General features: G+C 32.0%; 4 protein-coding genes across 4 annotated transcripts; 2 read left to right on the plus strand and 2 right to left on the minus strand.

Moving 5' to 3' along the window:
- Positions 1-181: 181 nt before the first annotated feature.
- Positions 182-11,927, minus strand: LOTGIDRAFT_114272 (hypothetical protein; the record flags this gene model as incomplete). The annotated part of the gene is made up of 25 exons (XM_009052660.1): positions 182-349; positions 568-674; positions 863-983; positions 1,119-1,199; positions 1,509-1,628; positions 1,813-1,955; positions 2,271-2,397; positions 2,780-2,839; positions 3,063-3,134; positions 3,423-3,515; positions 3,809-3,923; positions 4,227-4,315; positions 4,726-4,839; positions 5,426-5,578; positions 6,052-6,195; positions 6,739-6,892; positions 8,118-8,219; positions 8,390-8,508; positions 8,751-8,964; positions 9,234-9,433; positions 9,768-10,025; positions 10,615-10,842; positions 11,049-11,135; positions 11,432-11,464; positions 11,679-11,927. The coding sequence occupies 25 exons, from the start codon at positions 11,925-11,927 to the stop codon at positions 182-184; spliced, it is 3,351 nt and encodes a 1,116-aa protein (XP_009050908.1).
- A 426-nt stretch (positions 11,928-12,353) lies between these two features.
- LOTGIDRAFT_187276 (hypothetical protein) lies at positions 12,354-16,353 on the plus strand. The gene is made up of 4 exons (XM_009052661.1): positions 12,354-12,900; positions 13,006-13,302; positions 13,570-13,829; positions 15,486-16,353. Exons 1-4 carry the CDS (start codon positions 12,814-12,816, stop codon positions 15,880-15,882), a joined length of 1,041 nt encoding a protein of 346 aa, XP_009050909.1. The 5' UTR covers positions 12,354-12,813; the 3' UTR covers positions 15,883-16,353.
- A 605-nt stretch (positions 16,354-16,958) lies between these two features.
- LOTGIDRAFT_213830 (hypothetical protein) lies at positions 16,959-18,921 on the minus strand. The gene is made up of 4 exons (XM_009052662.1): positions 18,723-18,921; positions 18,319-18,422; positions 17,779-17,908; positions 16,959-17,549 (listed from the first exon to the last, which is right to left on the minus strand). Exons 1-4 carry the CDS (start codon positions 18,822-18,824, stop codon positions 17,505-17,507), a joined length of 381 nt encoding a protein of 126 aa, XP_009050910.1. The 5' UTR covers positions 18,825-18,921; the 3' UTR covers positions 16,959-17,504.
- A 762-nt stretch (positions 18,922-19,683) lies between these two features.
- LOTGIDRAFT_231325 (hypothetical protein) lies at positions 19,684-21,953 on the plus strand. The gene is made up of 2 exons (XM_009052663.1): positions 19,684-20,957; positions 21,315-21,953. Exons 1-2 carry the CDS (start codon positions 19,721-19,723, stop codon positions 21,494-21,496), a joined length of 1,419 nt encoding a protein of 472 aa, XP_009050911.1. The 5' UTR covers positions 19,684-19,720; the 3' UTR covers positions 21,497-21,953.
- Positions 21,954-22,336: the final 383 nt, after the last annotated feature.

A 22,336-nucleotide genomic window follows, 5' to 3' on the forward strand; every position in this document is an offset into this window, starting at 1 on the left:
ATTCTTATTTGCAGCCACACGTAACTGGTGATCGTTATGGTTCAAGGGCTACTTTAGATATAAAATAAATTGAACAGGACCAGTTTAAAAAATAAAATATTTTATACAAATCTTCTTTCAAACTCTACATAACTTTTATTCCTCATTCATTCTTTTTCATTCATTCAATTGTTCACTTCACTTATCTATTTTTCAACTCTGCCCTCACCCTTTTCGTCACACGCCCGCACGAAATACCAATAATAAATATTAATGCCACCACTGCTGCCAATACTCCCAGAAAGTAGGTTTTAGCAGGAGATTGTGTTATAGATTCATAAACTTCTTGAAATGATTCAGGAGGTGCAACCTAGAAAAATTAAAATAACCATTGAACTTCCATTACGATCAATCAAGTTTTATAATGCGTATAGACAAGTTTAGAAAGTAAATACAACACAGTAAAACTTTTGATTGGTGCGCAACAAGTTGAATGCTCCCACATTTTCAGAAATCAGAAAAAAAAAAAAACAGCCTTCTCAACTAAATGCTGTCTATATATGGACCAATCAAATAAAATAAAATTACCTGAGCAGCATATTCCCACATTTGTTTTCTATTTGATAATAATTTATGACATTTGGGATGTAATTTGGTTGGACTATCTTCTAATGCTGACAGCAAACATGACATTACTGAAAAATATACAATAAATGACTTCACAAGAGCACCAATGTGAATAAAACAGTTCTGTAAGAAAGCATTAAGCTCATATTGTCGTCACTAAATGACTTTTAATTAATGGGCTTGAATAAATAAACAAATTGGCAGCAGGTGACCACTGTATTATTATGGAGCTCTATCAGCAAGACAAACAACTTACTTTTTCCTTCACCAATCTCTACATTGCGACAAAACTGTACAATATCTAGTTGACAGGCATCATTTAATAAAGGATCTACATTGACATCTATCTGTCCTTCTTCTATTAAATATGCCACTTCCTACAATTTAAAGGATAGAAAGTAAAGTTCCAAACAAAGATCTCGTAGTACATCATTTTTTTTCTAGTCTCCACTGACCAACTTAGATCTTTTGGCAGTTAGTGACAGACACACAGGTTAGACAAAAACACTAACCTTCATACAGGCTTTATCAGATAGTTTTCTATCTAACAGATTTTTCTTTAAACATTCTTGTATTTGACCTGGTGAAGCTTCCTGATTTATTTTACCAATACCAGGTGATAATTTTTCATCTGTACAGTGTTTTAATATCTGAAAGTATAATTCCCAGTGTTAATTTATTATTTATACAACATAGGAGCTTTATAGGCATTGTCTGGGAAGACTGAAACAAAGCCTACTGGTGTGTTTTCAATATCTGCCAATCATTAGTACAAGTACCTTTGGCTTCAATGGCATTTTCAACATTTTTGTGATGTGATAAATTTTCAAGTTTCTGTAACACCAGAATTTATATTTTGTATTCCTTAAGAATAATCCATATAATGATGTAACAATTAAAACTGCTAGTCTGTAACTTACCTCTGATTTGCATATGATTGTTAATTGTGGTGCCATTCTGATATCAGATGCTGCCTCTTTCACTCTATCCCCTACTTCATATGCACATTCTTTAGATAAACGCTGAAAAAATTTCAAATTATTTTTGAATAATTAATAGTTTTTAATGGATATCAATATCAGTGTGAAATCTTCAAAAAGAGCAATCTGAATAATCCAACTGTTTCATTGTAGGATTTACAAGCATTATCTACCAAATTATGTTGTTTAAATTAATGTTTTTGACGAAACTAATATATCTTTTTACCTTGATAGCATATTGATGTTTTAAACAGTTTATGACTTTTCCTTCTAATGCCTCATCATTTTTAGCACTATCTAAAATACTTCTACAAAATTTAGGAATGTCATTTTGACACATTTTACTCAGTTGTGGATTGAGTCTATAATCTGAAAATTAAATGTAAATAATTTTTAATTTTGAGATTAGGTATTTAAAAGCATTATTATGATAAATAGAATGTTTGAGATAATATCAAGAAATATCAAGCCACCAAAGACAAAGTGTTCGGGCATGTAGTATCTTGAGTATGAGCCCACAAAAACACTAGATAAATTGGATGTACTGAGGTCACTTTGTACTTGATGTAACAAGCATGAAATTTCACATGGTCCGGTTTGTTTAAACTTCCATTTATTTGAGTTAAATATGTTGACTTGTTTATCACCATCAAGGAAAATTCTTCAGTATAAAATTATATTTACCTTTACTTTGAGATATTTGTCTTCTCAATATTACTGTACGACAAGTATTATCAAAATTAGCATCATTTTTAGATCTTTTTAAACATTCTAATATATCAACTTCAGTTTCTTTATCTGCACAATGTTCCTGAAAGAAAGGTGTTCAAACTTAGAGCCAATAATGTAAGACTAGATATTATGGATTAAAAATAATACAGTCATACAGTATATTAACAGAATATTTTTGGAAAAAAAAGTTCATTTTTCCACAAATTTTTCTCATTTTCTTTTCATCGTATTTTATATATGACATTGTACAGTCTCAGTTGTGCAAATTTATTAAATCAAGCTCTAGTTTCCAACAAAATTAAGTTCCTGATAAATCTTAGATTAAGACCAAAGCGAACACTTATTCTCGAAAACACGCCACTGCCCAGTTGCTTGACAAAGGCGTATCAAAGGGGGACATAGAACTGAGGCTAGATTGTCTCTATTATGCAAACTCACAGAAAAGCAAAATATGAACAAACCTCAATCATTCTTTTACAGGCTGTAGCTAAACCATAATCAGCAATAGCAAACTGATCTCTCTACAATATACAATATAACTTACTTGTTTCTCTTCAACAAATTTATATAACTAATATAACTCATACTTTACAATAAAATTAAGAACTTATTCTCAGACCACAGAGAGCTCATCATTAATTATAAGCAAAATGTGATTCTGTAAACAGTGCAGTTGACCAGTATTATCACACTTTTATATATCTTTCAAAACTCAGTTTTATCATGTTAGTGTTTAGATCATACCTGTCTTTTAAACATTATTTTATGACATGAATCTGATAATTGTTGTTGGTGCCGTTTTAAACATTTGATAACCTGAAAAAAGAAACAACTGTGATTGGAAATGAAAGCAAACGAAAATCATAGATAACAAAATCAACTCAAATCACCAAGACATTGGATTATTGAAAAATTTGTTAAAAATAGGGCATGGACTTCACAATGTATTGGGTAAATTGATTAAAGAAATTCTTGACCCATTTTCGAGATGTTCAATAAGTTTAACTGTGAGAGTGCTCACTATTTGCAAAATATTAAATCTGTATGTCAGTTGGGGTAATCAAGTTTTAAATTGCTATAACAATCAAATAAATTTTACTATACCTCAGAATTTCCAGCCTGCACATCTTTACAGAAATTTAAAACATCACTTTTACATTTTTCACTGAGGACAGGATCTAGTGTTATACTCTCTTCCTAGAATAATAATAATTTACATGTAATAACAACAATAATAATAACAATTTACATGTAATATAATAATAACAATTTACATATAATAATATAGTAACAATTTAGTGTAATAATAACAATGTAGTAACAATTTACATGTAATAATAACAATATAGTAACAATTTTTGTGTAATAATAACAATTTACGTGTAGTAATAATAATAATAATTTACATGTGATAATAACAATTTACATGTAATAACAACAAAAAGTATTATTATGTCAAAAGAGTTGATTATCAAATTCAAATTATTTACCCTTTGTAATAACTCCACTCTCAACTGTTTACGGCATTTTTTACTAATACGTTGAGTTTTATCAAATAATGTATCATTTCTGACATGTTCACTCAGACAGCTTACAACTTCAAATCTGGAAATACATATACCATATAATTCTGAATATAGTGTGCAAGCATGTGAAACTTCACTTACTCAAGAAGGGAACAGTGCTCAATACATCAATTGAAGAGCGGTATAGAAAAACAGAACCATAAAAAACATGTTGTTACTCAGAGTTTCATGCTATGCGATCTTCAGACAACTGACCTATTTTCAGTCTGTGTCCCTACTAAAGTAGAATTTATTCTCATGTCTACACTTCAAGATAAGTAAGGAACATTTGTTTAAAGAAGCTATCTTTTTGTATTTGAGTTTTCAAAGAATAGTTACTTACTTTGTTTTTTTCCTTTCACAATATTTTTTGACATCAGCCTGACAGGACTCTTTAAATTTATGATTGAATTTGAAATGTTTTAATGATATCTAAAAAAGAAATGTTATTATTGTAATAGTGTTATCAAAATTTACCATCAAGGGCCTCCATTTATCTAGAAAATACAATGCAATCGAGTGTAACTCGTATCTTTTGACATCAGATTGGGCTAATGAAGACAGGTAATGCCCAACAGTGTGCAATGAGGCAAGATACAATACGATATGAATTTGGAAATACAATACCATTTGATATGAATTTGGAAATACAATACCATTTGATTTTAATTTGAAAGTTCCAACAAGCAAAGAATGGTCCCTATGGTAGTTATCTTATCACTATGAATCAAATATTAACTGTTATTATTTTATGACTACTATATTGTCCTTTGATAAGATATAAAATGCCTCGTATCAAAATATTCAATAATGTCCACTACGATTAGAATATTCTAACTTACAAGTTGATGATGTTCAATTCCAGCTGCACATTTTGAATCCATCTTTGAATTCTGTTTATGTTCAATCAAACATTCTAAAACATCTGCTGGTTCAGAATCTTGCTCTAATAAATTCTAGAATTAAATCCATCAACATAATACAATTGATTGCTTTAACATTTCACTTTATGACACAAATTGTGAATTTTTTAAAGGAAATGATCATTCAAAAAAGTTCTGTGGTTAGTCCCATCGTGATGGTACAACATATGACCATCTCTAATTAACCCTTAATGGCATTCTTGACAATCAAAATGGCTTCAAGTATCACAGAGACAGTCCATTGCCCATGAACAGAAGCAATTCCATTCGCTGCTAACAACAGTACGGAAAAGATACAAAAAAAAACCAATAAATTATGCAGTGTGACGGTACAAATAGCCAGTGCATTTAAAAAATAGCACACCTACAATTACATGAAATTCTATTTATACTTTGAACCTAACCCACTTTTTCATCCAATCAGCACTGGCTGAGTAAGTGGAAAATTAATGAATAAGAATTTCGAAATCACGTGACATTTGACTGACAGCTAGAGATAGGTTCTAAGTAAGTTAGATCATATAAAGTAAAATTTTTGTAGTTTAAAAGTTGGCGCTGTCAATGTGATCTCTACAACATGTCACAACAGTATAGATCAATATAAAAAGGATCAACTTACATTGCAGAAGTTTTTAATCATTGGAGTACAAGCTTTCATAATTTTAGTGTCAATTGTATAATCTTCATCTTCATCTTCTGTTAATTCCCCTATCTGTTTTTTACATTCTTCATTTTGTATTTCATCATAGTTATCTTGTAGACATACCATTTCCTACAAACACATATGAAGTTGCATCAATATCGTATAAAAACTGCAACTTCTATCGTCATTAAAAGAAATTTGGAGAGATGGACCGATGAAGGACAGGGGTTACTGCAATATATCCACATTTCCAAATTAACTGATTATAAGGCTCTAACTGGGTGTATGAACTGTGAAGAATAAACTAAAGCTAGGGAACAGCCCAAATTGTAGATTGGGATAATAAAACAGGATAAGTCAGTTATTCTTTAACCAGAAACTAAAGTCTGTTGTTACCTAGAGTCTCAGTGTGATCTACACTGGCTCTTACAATAATTAAATTACAGAACACAATTTCCTTGGTTTTATTCTACACAAAATAACCTAAGGATAGTATACCTTCAAAATGTGTCGCTTGAGGTTTTTTTCCTACAATAATGCATAAGCTATGTCTAAGTCAAAAGTTACATTTCAAAACACATAAAAGAGAAAATAAGCCTTACCTCTCCATGTTCCAAATCAGCTTTATCAGAACAAAGTCTACCCAGATCTTTTAGACAGCTTTCTTCAATCTCTGGAGCTAAATCAACACTTTTAGCTCTCTCTCTCATTACTCTACGAACTTCATGTCTACATCCTCGTGTTACCTATAAAAAGTTCACATCCCTGTTTCAATATTTGTCATAGTTAAGGATTTTGAAACGAAAAAATGTCAATTTATTAAATTTGCTTTAAGTTCTGAGAAGCTTGGGCCCTTGAAATCTATAATCTCTTTATCTAAACAATATGATTAGTTAACATTATTTTATAAAAAAAATAAATAAATATTAGTGAGTCTTAGCTGTTGAACTAAATACTGAAATAGCAGATTAAACCTAGGAAATAAATTAACATTTGAATTGAATCACTACTACTACAGTCTCATTCCAACCAATTCTACTTTCTATCCCTGGATTAACATAAACTTGACTTTACCATAAAGTAAGGACTTTATAATTTATATTTATAAATGAGATATAAGAGGGTGGTGTATTGTAGTAAAATAAAGAAATATCTGAGTAAACACCAAAGACAATCAACAAGGTAAAGAAATTATCTGGATAACTAAGAAATCATGGAAAACAGTTTGAAACTAGGGACCCATTGGTAATTCTAAGACCAGTAAATTTCAAGGATTTCAATTTTCAAACCTTGATCTTTTTCTGTTGTAATTTACGATATAAACAGGCAAATATAATTTTAGGTTTTTGTGGATGTTCGTTAGATGAAACCCACCAAGTTCCTGGCATCTTACAATACTTCTTGGCAAACTTACGACATTTTCTATACAGTTTAGCATCTAATCTTAAATAGTAAAATATTTGATTCAACCCAGTAACTTATTTTTGATAATGAATTTGACAAACACAACTGGGATTTAAGGGAAATAGATGTCTATTTATTTAGTTTATGAGTTCATTTATCTCCCTTTATACATCATACCACATTATTTATATTTACAAATACCCAACCTTAATTACCAGCAGCTATAAAGTTTATTTGAAGGAAAGGAAAGAAATTACAAAGGAAAATAAACAAAAGCCCAACATTTCTGTTTGAATTTAAATACCTACAAAAATTATTGCCAAATAATCAATAGTCAACTCTCTCTATAATAGTATATATATTATTGATAGAAACAGATACCTCCTTAAAATTCTCCTCATTGGAAATCATTTATAAAATATAATTTCCAAAGAGACGAATTAAATTCAAAGAAAAATGTTGGACATTTGATCAGAAATAAAAGGTACCTGGTTGTTTTCTGATTTATGATGTTCTTTTATATGACGATATAAGCAGGGTAAAACCATGGGATTGGGTTCAGGGCCGGCATTTTTGGGATCAAACCAGTTGACATCAAAGTTACAAAATTTCTTGGCATCCTTTCTACATGCTTTAAATAAATGACTATCTAATCTGTAATTCAGAAAATTGATTGAAAAATAAGTGTGTTGAATATTTCAAGAGAAAAAAAGCTTTGTCCCAAGCGGAAAATAATATTTACGTGATATTCTAAAACTTAAAAACAAAAATGAAACCAGTGTAAAAACCAGGAAAAAATTACCCATATTCCAACGAAAAAAAAATATAGTAAATCTTATCCATAAAATTGTGATAAATTATTCTTCATATACAGTGATTCCTAGAGTCATCCCCGTGTCAGCTTTCACCCCTTATCAACAATTGATGTATTGAGCACTATTTTAACAGTGAAAATATTTTATTATTGTATAACAAAGGTAGCTTTAATATAATGCACAGTCATGCACATTGTCCAACAATTAAAAATGACATGACATATGTAGTTTTAGTTTACACTAGCTTATGGTTTACTTCAATGTAGTATTTGTCTTGCATACATTTAGCTTATCATCACTAATCTGTGTTCCTTTCTATACTGAGTGCTTTGATATCAATAGATAACTGAAAAACAGGCCAAAAATTCCAGAAAGCTAATTCATATAAAATGTGAACAAAGACTGATACTGCCCAGTAAAAGTAGATATTTTAAAATTCCTAGGCCTACCTGAAATCTCGAACAATGAAATACTGTATTTCTATCAATCTCTCTTCACATTTATTGGTCATTTCATCATCATCTATATTTTCCATTAAACAATTCATGATACTGTAAACAATAATTCAATTTAATCTTTGAAGGGTATTTGAAGTAGACAGAAAATATGATAAATAAGATAGTTATTCTAGATAATGATACTACTACTTCCTTTAATTTTAGCAACTTTTCAATTCAAATAAATCTAAGGAGTAGCACACACAAAATACACACTGATTTACCTTCCATCATCCTCTTCATCACTACATAGTGTTTTTATTACTGGTTTACACGCTTTTAATATTGCTTTATCTATACTGATATCACTGGCTACATCAGCTTCTTCAATCAGTGTTCGTAACTACAAATAAAACATTGTATCATAACAACACAAAGAGATTCAAGACAATGATGGATATCACTGCACCAAGCGATATTGAAAACCCATTAAGAGGCGCTGGCACAGGGTTAAAGCACTGTTTACAACTATTTTGGTGTTAATATTTAGTGAAAAAAGCAGAAGAAAGTAATTTGGAAAGATTATTGTACATTTTAGATCTTTGACATAAGATAAAAGAAATATGGAATTCAAAAATAACTTACTGCAGCTTTGCACTCTGTTCCCATGAGTTCCTGATTGTTGGCATTATTTTTTACATTAGCTAGAGACATCAAACAATGTATAGTTTGACCATTGATTCCTCTGTCCGAACAATGCTCATCTATTTCATTTTTACAACCAACCAGTATGTCAGGGTTAATATTAAAATCTTCCATAATATTACTTCTAACTTGCTTCATTTCCTCAATACAATCACTTTTAACATGTACATCTAAAACAGATCAAAATAAATTACTTTAAGAGATCAATTCATTTTTTTCTATATTCAGAATACAAAAAAAATTCTTCAAATTTTGCATCTCATATTTTGACAAACAGATTTAAGGAAATTTCACAGAGGTAGCTCAGTTTCAAAATTGTTCATCATTCCTAAGCCAGATGTAGAGTCCTGCTTGTCCTCTGATCAGTGTAAGCAATAATTCGGTTTGTGTTTTTGACTTTTTTTTGCCAACAACATGTCAAACCATTTTGATATCTTCTTACCTTTTTTTACTGCAGTTTCTAAACACAGTAATATGGTAGCTCGTTTTAGATCATGGTTACTGCTCTCTGTTCCCGAACAATCATTTTTCTCAATATCATCGCGACATGCTATGTAAAATATTTTATCAATTTTAACATCTTCTGCTATTAGCCTCTGACGTAATTCTAGCCTTTCTCTGCACTGTAATAATATATCAAAACTTGAAGGAATTTGGAAGTCACTGATGGAGCTTAGTTTATTGTTTTTATGGTCGTCTTCTGAACAAGTTCTAAACATTTTCATTAAGTCAAGTGCAATAACTAAATTTTACCAAATTTGAACAGACAGATGGACCAAGGAAAGACCTGGGCAATTTCAACAAATGTCAACATTTCCATCTGAATAATGGGCTGATGTGATAACAAACAGCTAGTACTAAGTTTATCAGCTGGTAAAGCAAATCATTATGCACGGTGCAACCAATTAACATGACAAGAAAATATTTTCATAGAATAAAAGTAAGCAAAAAAATTACCTTAGTGCTCATTTCTTTACTGGATAAGTGTAAATATAAACAATCATAAATTTTGCCTCCACCAGAAATTATATCCTTACAGAAATGTTCTCGGTCTTCGTGACAAGCATAATATAATTTTCTATCCAGATGAAAATCATCTGACTGCAATTCTAATGTACGAAGCAATTGCTTTTTGCATGGTTTTTCTAAAGCATCACTTTTTCTAGACATATGTTTGGCTAAACAGTCAATTGTCTTTCCTTGATTGTGCATCGCCTGAAACATATATAAATAAAAAAAAATCTTAGGCCGCCATCTTTCAACTACATCATAACATGACTAAAAATCACCAAGAATGGAGATTATTATGAAAATATGAAAAGACTAACAAACTGTGTCACGCAAAGAGGTCTGAATTCAATACATAATCCCCTTTCATTTAGATTTGTATACAAACTCTGAGTTAGATCACTTTGACATAGGACTCAAGTAAGTTAACATGCAAGACTATTTGTCCTGATGAGGATTTAATATCTGAAAGACCTGTCAACAAGTGACAAATAAAGATACCGGGATCCATATTATACAAAAATTAAAAGTCAAAAATCTTTCCTCTGCTTTCAATTTTAATGAGACAAATTTTTTCAAATAAACAATGCTTCTTCAGGCCAAGATATGACTTCCAAGATAGACAATCTTGAGTTTTTTCCCTTTAATATGTAAAGCACTGAATTGATAATGAAACTAAATTCAAAATAAATTTATTTGGTGATTGACCAATCAGATGACTGAACATCATCATCAATCATCATCAAGATAAATTGTCAAGATTAAGGCCCAAGGTCAGTAAAGATTTTGCACTTACTTCATTTTCAAAACCAGAATCCAGTCTTCCACAATGGTACTTTTCAATATCATTTTTACAATGACCAACAAATTTATGAACTAAACGATAATCACTGAATACTATGGTAGCCATCTTGGCTAAATATTGTTGACAAGTTTTAGCAGTAACATTTTCAATATTTTCTATTAAACATGGTATAACAAATCCTGTTTCTGCACCATTCTTTAATTCTCTACATTCATCTATCTGAAACATAAGATTTCCAAATATAAATAGTAGGTAGTAATTTTCCATAATATTGTTTATATTTCTAATTTTAAGTCAGGATTTACTGACAAGGTTCAACTAAAAAAGAGGAAAATTAAAAAAAAAAGATATGGCTAGAATTATGAGCACAGCATAACTCCAGTTACTGTAATGATTATACACAAAACTTCAAATAAAATATTTACTTTATTTATGTCTGAATCACAAACTTCTTTACTGGCTAAATCAAATCGACTATCCATAGTGAGGTTTCTCTTATACACCCATAGAACCTACAAAAAATAACACAGAAGAGATTATATTATGAGTCAACTATGTCGAAGAGAAATAAAATAACGAGAAAATAACTATTTCCATTCAACAAATTGCAACTATTTAAATAGCATAAGTGAGACACTTAATACTATCTTAATGCAAGAAAAAAGGTGTGTCTGTTTACAATATGTATTTTTAAAAAAATATTGGCTTAATAATGTTGATGCTACTTCAGACCATATTGTCTAACCAGCAGAGATCTTCCTTTCAATGTACCTGCAATCTTTTAACTTAAGAAAACTGTACTACTTACATGTTGGCATGGTACTGAAACAGATTGCTCCATCTAAAATGAAAAGTTGATGAAGAATTTTTAAATAATGTGGGGCAAATAAAAAAGAATCTTATTGAAACCAAAGCTTAGTTACAGTTATAAAGAATATCACAATCATGATAGACTCTTAAAAGATTCTTGGCGTTGCCACTAAAGATTACAATATATTTCAATTTATTTAATTTAACCAATTACTTTTTGTGAACCAGTTACACATTGGACCTACCTGCAAGTCACTCTGCAAACAATCAAGAATAGCGAAGTTGTTTTGTTTGGTGTGACAATATTTTTGAACATCTTCTTGACATTCAGGCATTTCACTTATTTTCATCTGATGCACACCTTTCCTTCTCCCGGCACCTCCCTTCTTGATGACTTGTTGAGCGTTTGGATTAAATTTAAAACTTGTAAAATCCTTGGCACCATAGCCATTCCCAGCTTCATTAGGCCTATTTCTGCTGTTCAGGTTTTTCATGCCCATATTATCTTTGTTTAATAGACCAATGTTATTTATATTATTTACAGGGGGTGCACGCTTTTCCGTAAGTGTATCCTTTTCTAAGGTACCTGCAATTCGTCCATCACAAAAATTTACAAAGCCAAAAAGCATGAATAGAAGAAAATTATAAACGACACGTCGTCTGAAGGCAGCCATCTTGATGTAAATGACAGCTGTAATATTCGTACGCCAGGATGTCAAAATAAAAATTTATAAGAAGCTAGCTTTAAATCAATATCTTGTTTTACAAAGTTCTGAACTGTTTTCATCGAGCAATGAAGACTATGTTATTGTGGAACAGTTTCATTTTTGGAATTATAGCTAAAGGGTCAACCGTACTATTTCTCTGTCAAAGTTATTTGCCGGAAATAATTCTTTGATCGATACTTAAAGTAACTCACCCATTTAGAGAGTAAAAAGTATAGTGGAGAAAGTTAACTCTTAGGTTCTTAGGTTTACGAACTTCTGCCCTGTATCATTTAAATTAATTGAGGCGGATGACATCATACAAGGTGCAATGATAGATTTTGAGTAACGTTAGAGTCGATGTGTTGGGCACAAAACCGACTTTAGAAGTTGCAAGAACGGAGGGTAAAGTCAATGTGTAAAGCCAACTATGGCTACTCACGTCTCACTGACACTGACTCTACTCAGCAGTTTTCAATAGTAGGACAAACTACCCTACCAAACAACAGATACCGAAATGCATTCTCAGTAACTAGCCTACAGTGCTACAAGCGATGAATAAGTTATCAGAGGTTCTTTAAAGTGTCTCGGTAATCAAAACTGATCCTAGATGTCATTGAATGGTCTCACTTTGATATTGAGGATCTATTAGTTACACTTGTCTCCTAAATACAAAATGTTCACATGTGATATTTGTGGAAAGGAGTTCTCAAGAAAATACAGTTTAAGAATACATCTTATGACTCATTCAAAAAAGAAAAATGTGAAATGCTGTATACCATCTTGTGTAAAACTATTCCATACTGTTGTTAGTCGAAATTCACACTTACTAACTCATCCAGAATATGCCAAATATGTTAGTAAAAAGATAAAGTGTCCATCTTGCCTTAAAACTTTTTCAAAACAGTCTCAATTAACAAGTCACTTGGCGGTTCATTCTAGCGCCAGAGATTTCCAGTGTCCGGATTGTGGTAAAACATTTAAACGTAGAAGTAATTTATATTACCACGTTCAAATTCATTCAGGAGAAGGAAAAGACTTCCAGTGTCAAAAATGTTCAAAGGCTTTCAGAAGAAGATATGAGTTAATTGTTCATGGAAGAACTCATACTGGAGAAAAGAACTTTTCTTGTGAAACTTGTGGTGCTGGATTTATTACTAATTCAGTGCTGAGAAAGCATATACTTAAACATCATACACAGAATAGACCTACATTTAACTGTGAATTGTGTTCTAAATCATATAAACTAAAAAAATCACTTATTGATCATATGCATAAACACAATAATGACTTTCTACAAACCTGTCCTGCGAAAGGGTGTGATAAAATTTTTAAAACCAAACGTGCTCTTACATCTCACCAAAGTTTACACCATTCTAAATCAAATGAAAAAACCACCTGTACAATATGTAATAAAAACTGCTTAACTAAGTCGAAATTGGTTGAACATATGAGGCATCATACGGGAAAAAGACCATTCGCATGCACTGAAGAAGGATGCGATAAAGCGTTTTCCACTAAAACAGGTCTTCAGCGTCATTTGTTCCTTCATACAGGAGTAAAGCCTTATGTGTGTCTGAAATGTAATAAAGAGTTTGCTTTTGCTAGTCATTATAATAGTCATGTCCGAAGCCACTTTACCATTGAGAAATATAAGTGCCGATTATGCCTGGACCATGTGAATACGAAAATGTCAACTGCAAAGATCCACATTCTACAGGTCCATTTAGGAATTAAGTGGGAACCTAAAATTTTCAAACGAGTTAACATTAAAATTAATGAAAAAATTAATGGAGCCATCGAAAAAATTCTTGTGAATACTAATGAAGATATAAAAGAAATGCCATCGTTACTTATTGAAAAAGGAAGTACTGAAGTTTTACAAAAAGTTATGTCCAAACAGTTTAGTATACCTGACATTGAAGTGAGAGAAGACCATGATTTGGGGCAACTACCAATATCATTCGTAGGTCAAGATGAAAATTCTGTGGATCAGAAACCAGTAAATCAAGATGAAGCAAATACCATTCCACTACTCCATTCCATTCAATTTCCAAATGTAATTGATTCTGTGGATATTAAAACAGAGTCTGCAGATGAACGGCCACCAGACCAGATATTGAGCTCTTATGACGATACTGTTACTGGTACTTTAAATCCAGAATCAAGTATTTCATCTTTTCTTCAGGATCCAAACTTAATTCAAAATCTACCAATGATTACAAACGGTCAACAGATTTGTATTTATGATCCGATGACTAAAGAACAAGTAGTTTTATCCAGTACTGTAAGTTCAGATAATGGACTAGAAACCCTAGAAATCCAGCCTGTTCATTGCATTAAGGAGCAAGCCCTAGAAGAAGGTCAGCAAAGTTCTTCAGACCAATTTATGAATGAAGATAGAGAGGACCTTTGGAAAGATCATGTAAATTATACCAATAATGAAAATTCATTGGAATCTAACACTCTGACTACAGTTTATATCAAAAATGAAGCTCTAGAAACTAATGAAGCTGATATTTCTGATGAATGTTCAGTTGAGTTAGTGATCACTGACAAGGACAGTGCTGACAGACAATCAGAACATATCTCTATCCCTGTACCGTCTCTTAGACTGGGGGACAACATTCAGGTATTCCACATCCAACATCCCACTCGTGGAACAATCAAATTTGCAAAACTTTCAAATGCAGTCAAAGGAAAGGATGAAACCTCCAAGGAAAAAGCAAATGAAACGATTGTTTTCCTTGAAGATGATGAAAACATAATAAACAAGAATTTAAGTAATTGTGAAGTGACTAGAATCTGTATTAAAAATGAGATGGAATTTCTTAAAGTGATGAATAGCATGAAAATAACATATGATTATTTACATGATGTTACACATAAATTTGAGTGTAGTGACTGTGGAAGTTTTTTCTGGGACACTGCAGCTTTAAATAAGCATATGAACACCCACAGTGTTGAAGATATGAAAGTGAATGGTGTCATGCATTCTGGTGATAAATCTACCATAAAGAATTCAAAGTGGAAATGTGGAAATGTCATGAACACCTGTGCTCAATGCAATAAACAGTTTTTATCATATTCAGATCTCGATTCAGATACTCAATCACAGTGTTCAGAAAAACCTTACCATTGCCCTACCTGTAAAGCAAGTCATAAAACGAGAGAAACACTTCATGATCACAATCAAGCAGAACCAATACAGGTGTATGAATGTTCTCTTTGCTTGAAAATTCTCAAGTCTAGGAGATCTGTGTTGGCACATATGAAAAATCATGAAAGTGAACATGAAGAATTTGTATGTAGCTATCCAGATTGCAATAAGAAATTTAAACACAGGAGAAATATGAACTTCCATGAGAGACTACATGCTGACACAAGGCCCTACCAATGTGACCAGTGTGATAAGTCTTTTATAGCTCGATTTCAACTGAACGCTCATATGAAGAAACACTGGGGTGGGAAAAGTTATGTGTGCACAGAACCAGGTTGTGAAGCTGTTCTCACCACTAGAACTGGCTACCTCAGGCATATGATAATACATAGTGGAGAGAAAAAATTTATTTGCAAGGTTTGCAATCATGCTTTTGCATTTGTTGGTCATCTCAATACTCACATGTTAACTCATACAGGGGAAAAAAAGTTCATGTGTTCAAATTGTGGTAAGGGATTTACAAGATCAACTGTGCTTAAAAGACACGTAGAGAAGAAAATATGTTATCCATTACTTGATAAATAGCCTTCAAGCTTTTACCTATGTGGAAAAAATGACATATTTTCTTTTACCAGTCCACTTTTCATAATAGAAATTCAACATCTTGTTCATCTACAATAAAATAAAAACATTCTGGTGTGGCATTCTCCTTACTTCACGCTTGATTTATAATTGGTGTCTTTTATGTCTTAAGTTATTTTATCGCAGATCTCAGTGTTAAATTTGAATTTTGATTAGCTGGAAACTGACTAATAATGGCTGTAGTTTTGATGGGTAAAGAATTCAGTGATGGTAAAAACAGGTTAAGATAATGAAATGTAGTTTGATTTTCAATGTCTTGTCTTCTATCATTTATTCAAATTAATTCTATCTCAGCTATTTTTCACTATTGTGCCTTTATTTTCAAAATTTATATTGTTATGAATATATAGTAAAGATTTATCTATTATAGATGTTATAGGCCTCAATAATTCAAAATAAAAACTTATTTTGCCTAATTGCAACACAAATTCTTACTGTGGCCTATTGTTAGGGATATTTAACTCTGGTGTATCTCACGCATATATTTTCAAGAAAGGCAACAAAAGGGCTTTACAAATATAGATCTTATATTAATATTTTTCTAGATCTAAGATAAAAAACATATGGCAGATATTCTGTGTTTCGTAAGGATATGTTTCAGCCAATGGCTGATTGAAATCAAGGCGCAGATGTGCCATTTTTGGGGGTTGATTTTAGGCTTGAATATATATAAATAGTCTTCAAATGTACTAGAATGTATGAATATCACATAATTCCTTTAAAGATACTTCAAACAAGGAATTTACTCACTATTTCTATATATGTCTTTTCTTTATATCATAGAGTATCTTAAATTGACGAGTTGATCATTTTAAAAGATAAAAAAAAATTCCAATTTCTGAGTATGATTGGTCGAAAAATGGCTTACCTGTCCCTTTAATGAATCATATATTAATTTGTTTTGAATTGATTCCTTCAAAATAATTTGATGCTGGGAGATAAATTTGAAACCCTTGGAAAATAAGGGAAAATATAGGCTGTCCTTTCATATAGAAAATGGATCAAGGAAAACTTTAAATAAATTATCAACACAATATGTTAGTTGCATTTAATATTAAATAATCATTCAAAATAAATCACATACATGTACATTCATTCAATATAAAAATTTAAAACATGTTTAATATGCAATTATAATGCCAGATGGTGGATACATAATTTGAATTGAATTTTTTATTTTACACTTTATTCTCTATACTGATTTTCCTTTCTTGTTAGGTTATGATAGTTTCCCCTCCAAACTGCTGTTAACTGTACAACATTGTATCTTTTTTATGCAAAAGTTTAAATATTATTTATTTCATAACTGTAACAATATCTGTTATATCCAGTATATGCCATTATTTATTATGGAATTTTATTATTATTCACAACACACCACCAACATAAACTGGTGAGATTTCCTTTTACACCATTTAGTCTGTTCTCATTGTATATCTTTGTCAGCTAATAACAGTAATCTGAACCATATGTTCTTTCAATATAGTACAGAAAAAATATGGTCATAGTTTATGATTTAACAGTTACAAATATTGATTTTCCTAATAGAATGATAACTTTTGATGCTATAATTCAGAATGTAGGGCAGAGTATAAAATTATCCATGCTACCTGAAAAAAAATATAAACAAATATGATTATATTGTGGCCTGAAAATTAGATATTTGTGGGCACACTGTCTGAATTATGGCATTGAGTTGATGTGATTAGTGCTCAAATGAGTAATCAAATAAGAACTATCACCCTTGACAAATAGTATCTTCTGAATAAAGAACATCGAAATTTGATGCTGTGTGGTTGACTATTGGGCAAATGCTAAAGACTTAATGTATATTCATACCATAAAAGAGGAAAACGAGGTCATTAACCCTTCCTTTAAGATTTCTGAGGAACCACCATATTCTTCTTCATCAACATTTTGAAATGTACTATAATACAGGTACACTATAGCCACATTTATTAAAAAGAATCTGAAAATAATATAATAAACATCTTTTGAATTCTAATCTTGCAAGAGTTAGTTCCCTTTCCACTCTGATAAAATCAGTCAATATGAGTTATTTTGATGCATTGTCAATAATGGCAGCCTTAGTTTTGCCAATCTCATCATATATGCAATGGAAGAAAAGATCACCATTATTTTACTGAATTACCATTATTTTACTGAATTACGGCTAATAAGAAATGGAGAAAACACAGCAAATCCACGAGTTTCAGGAAATCATTCGACTTTCCATATTTATCTGCAGTAATAAATCACAAGGAAAATAAATAAAACAAAAAAGCATGATGATAAGAACTTGGTCTATGGCCACATTACAATATTCATAGAACTGTTTTATTGATCTTTTCAGTACCAGTACAGCATTTCAATACTTACAATGCTAAACCTAAAAAGCCTTTCATTGCAACAATTCCCCATATTAACCCTAATACAACACCGAGTATCTGTCTTAACCAATATATTACATCTAGAAAATCATCCTGAAATGATAAAAAAAAAAAAATACACCCTTTAGATGAATCATAACAAAATAGTCTATTTTCAACCCTGCTTCGTACAACTCTTCAAGTTAGTTCAACTTTCAAGCATTGATGGGGCCATTGGGGGCCTAAGTGGAACAGGCTCATATAAGCTCACTTATAGGGCTTTGGACTCTCAAATAATTAAGAAAAAAAATCTGCAAACAAAAACAATTGTTTCTTCAAGACCCGTCGGCCCTTCTGAGACGGGCGACGGGTCTTGTAGAACTACCTCAACAAAAATATGACATATAAACAAACCTTTTCCACCCAAACAGAGCCGGCAGTGAGTGCCTTTGAGAAAATCTCCATATTTGAGTCACCACACTCGGTGGCCTTTTGAGCTTCTTTCCTTGGAGCCATTCTATATTCGTCAGATTATCAAGTTCGGTGAGAAATAAATCTGCATTCGACAAAATGATCAGTTATTAAATTTTTTCATGTGGCAAAAACGCCATTTTCTGCTCTGCGCATGTCAGAATATCCTTTTTACCTCCTCTGCCAGAAAGCTATTTAGGGGAATTAACTCTTATAAGAATGAAAGTATATCAGACCACACTAAATGTCGCCAATAAATTTCTGACTTTTGTTGGATTGTTATTAACCGAATGTCTTTACTGACACCGCCTCCCTAAAGTTGACCGAACAGATATCATAACGACTTTTCCATAAGTTTCAAGTTGGAAATCCTTAACGAGAATTTTAAAATTTTAGCAGTCTTTGTTCTCGAGTTTTTTTCAACCAAAAAGCCTTGAATAATAACTAGGCCTCCAAGATATGTTTAAAGTAATATTGAATATGTTCAGGAGGAGCAGAATATTAAAATTGGTTGTTTGTTGTGTTTTCTATCTTACATACCGTATCTCATTTGATAATAAATATGTTATCTCGGTCACCTGTTGTACAGATAGTTCTGGGTACACTACAAATCACAGGTAGGCTTTAACTGTCGAATATTGTCAAATATTTCACCAAGAAAACAAATTACTCATAACCTGTGTAAGAAACTAATTTATGTGTCATTTCCCATTAGCCAAGTGTCATCTCACGGATTTTTAGCTATTATTACGCAGAAATATAACTAAAATAACCAACGAGGATTATGGTTATACAATGAATAGAAATATACGAAAAGGAAGTTATAATTAGCCACGGAGGACATAACCCTATATTTGAACAATTGTACGATTATGGTTTATTTTCAATTCTAGGTAAGCTTATTGAAAATACCGACAGGACTAAAGCAAAGAAGAAAAACCATGGAATCGAGACAGTTATTCCTACTGATATTGCTGGTAGATACGGGGTATGGTTTAGGAGGAGGGTGTATATTAGATGGGCTAGGTGAGGAGTATTCGCCCGAAGCAACAGCGTTAAGATACAAAGAGAAGATATTTATCGGATCTGGTCCAGTCCAAGGAGTCCATCTCTCTCTTGCCGGTACTAATCAGATGAGAATCACGTGGTTAAATCCAACCCCATTTCAAAATAAAACTTTCAAACCAATGTGCTATTTTGGAAATCAACCTAGTAACACAAGTGTAGAATCGTATGGTAAAGCATACAGTTATCCTGATGGTATGTTTGATCTGACTCTGAACAGTGCTCTGCTGGACCTTGGAGCTTTGACTGAAGAAATGGTGTTCTACAGATGCGGTGATTCTCAAGACGGTTTCTTCAGTCCAATTTACAACTTTACTTTACAGTCTACAAACATCACCAACAGTCGCAAGTCTTTAAGGTTTAAATCCATGAATAGGTTTTCCAAACTAAGTAATCCATTCGATCCAATATTCGATCCAGCAGAACCACTGATAGCCGTGATCGGAGACCATGGGGTAAAGCGAGGTTCAGACACAGCTACCAGTATTGCTGGACATGTGAAAAATGATGATGTTCAGTTGATTGTCCATGTTGGGGATATTTCTTACGCTGACAAATACGGAAGCAATAACAGCTATATTTGGGTGAGCTACATGAACATGCAAGAACCAGCCACATCTTTGGTGCCTTATATGACAACTGTCGGGAATCACGAGAGACAATTCCAATTTGCTGCTTATCTCAACTGGTTAGGTTACTCCATGCCAACGTCTGGTAGTGGCTCTAATTTCTGGTATTCATTTGATTATATGGGTATTCATTTTGTGGCATATTCATCCGAACACGATCTGACTCCGAACTCAACCCAACATACGTGGATGGCACAGGATCTAGTGAAAGCAAACGGAAATCGGGAAACTGTTCCTTGGATCATTGTATATGGACATCGACCACTCTATTGTACTTCCTTGATATGTGCTGAAAGATGCCTTGATGAAGCTCCTGTATTTAGAGCAGATCTTGAAGATCTTCTGTATCAGCAACACGTCGACGTAGTGTTTCATGGGCACAATCATCAATATGAACGATCGTATCCAGTATACAAAGAAAAGGCTGTACAGAAAGATTACATCAATCCTAAAGCACCCGTTTATATCGTTGATGGAGCCGCAGGTGAGTTTTTTCCCTCCTATGGTCTTATGGTGATAGTTGCTTGGTTTAGTGAACTAATGGTGATCGTGGGTTCTTATCATGTGCTAAAGTGACCTTGAGTAAGTCATCATTTCACGTTGTAAATAGGGCAATTCCGGGATGATGCTTGGATCAAGAGGATTGGCTATTGGCGAAATATTACCCAGGTCTTGTATGAGAATACTTTTGACTAATAACGTTCTGTCCGAAATGAACCGAAGAAAAGAATTCACGACCTTTGATGGTGCAGTGTGTTTTAACAAATATTGAATATACTTTTCAAAAGTAATATTTATCACTGGTCATTATCAATACATGTACTATAATTTGTTATTGCAGGTAATCCTGAACTGAATGATCCTTCTTTTAGACCAGGTGTTGAATGGAGAGCTTTTGATGACCCCACCTTCTATACAGGCTATGTTTTGATGCAGCCATCTCCAACAGAATTAAAGTTTCAATATATCAACAGCAATAAAAAGGAAGTAGTGGACCAATTTGTGATCAGTAGAACCAATTGACAATTAAATTTCCTCAAGACACTTCACAGTTGGTGCTCAAAAGTTTTGAGGTCTTTGTCATATTTTTTGGGGTTATAAAGGAGACTTATAAGATAATATAAATTATCACATACTGTGATCTAGTCTGGAGCTTACATCCGGATATATTTTAGATTGATAAAGTCGTCTAATTATTTGCAGTAATGATTGAATTAACTTTATGTCAGCTACCAGTAGGGGCTTTTTACAATGAAATAGTGCTATCACAGTAGTCATTCAGATAAATTTCAGATAATAAGTCTAATTCTTTCATTCTGAGAAGCAGTACAATTACTAATAATTATATATTCCTTCAAGACACGCAATATTTGTGCAGAAAGTTTGTGACGGACAGAAAATGTTATTTTTTTAAAAAAACTCAACTCAAACTCATTTATCTTATTTATTTATTATTCGACCAATAAATGGTTTTGTTCTTGTTATTTTTTTGTAAATTCCAACATAAAATTTATAGCACTCACTGTACAGTTGTATTGTAAATAATGTAATTAAATATTGATAAAATTTGAGACAATATCACTGATATATAGATTATAAATCAGTATAACACCATGTTTAATTCTTAATTGTACAGCTAATATGGGAGAACATTTTTGTATGATTCAAAATTTCATGGTGAGTGTAGCAAGCCACAGAAAATAATGATATGCATTATGATTACTTTAATAAATAACATGCGACGTTTCGATGATGATGCTTTCGTCTTTATCATCATTGAACATCATTGCTTGATAAAGACGAAAGCAAGTTATTTATTAAAGTAATTGTTATCCATATAATTGTGTCCAGTAATTCAGTTGT

This window comes from Lottia gigantea, assembly GCF_000327385.1.
Source record: "Lottia gigantea unplaced genomic scaffold LOTGIsca_19, whole genome shotgun sequence".
In the NCBI taxonomy this organism is placed as follows: domain Eukaryota; kingdom Metazoa; phylum Mollusca; class Gastropoda; family Lottiidae; genus Lottia; species Lottia gigantea.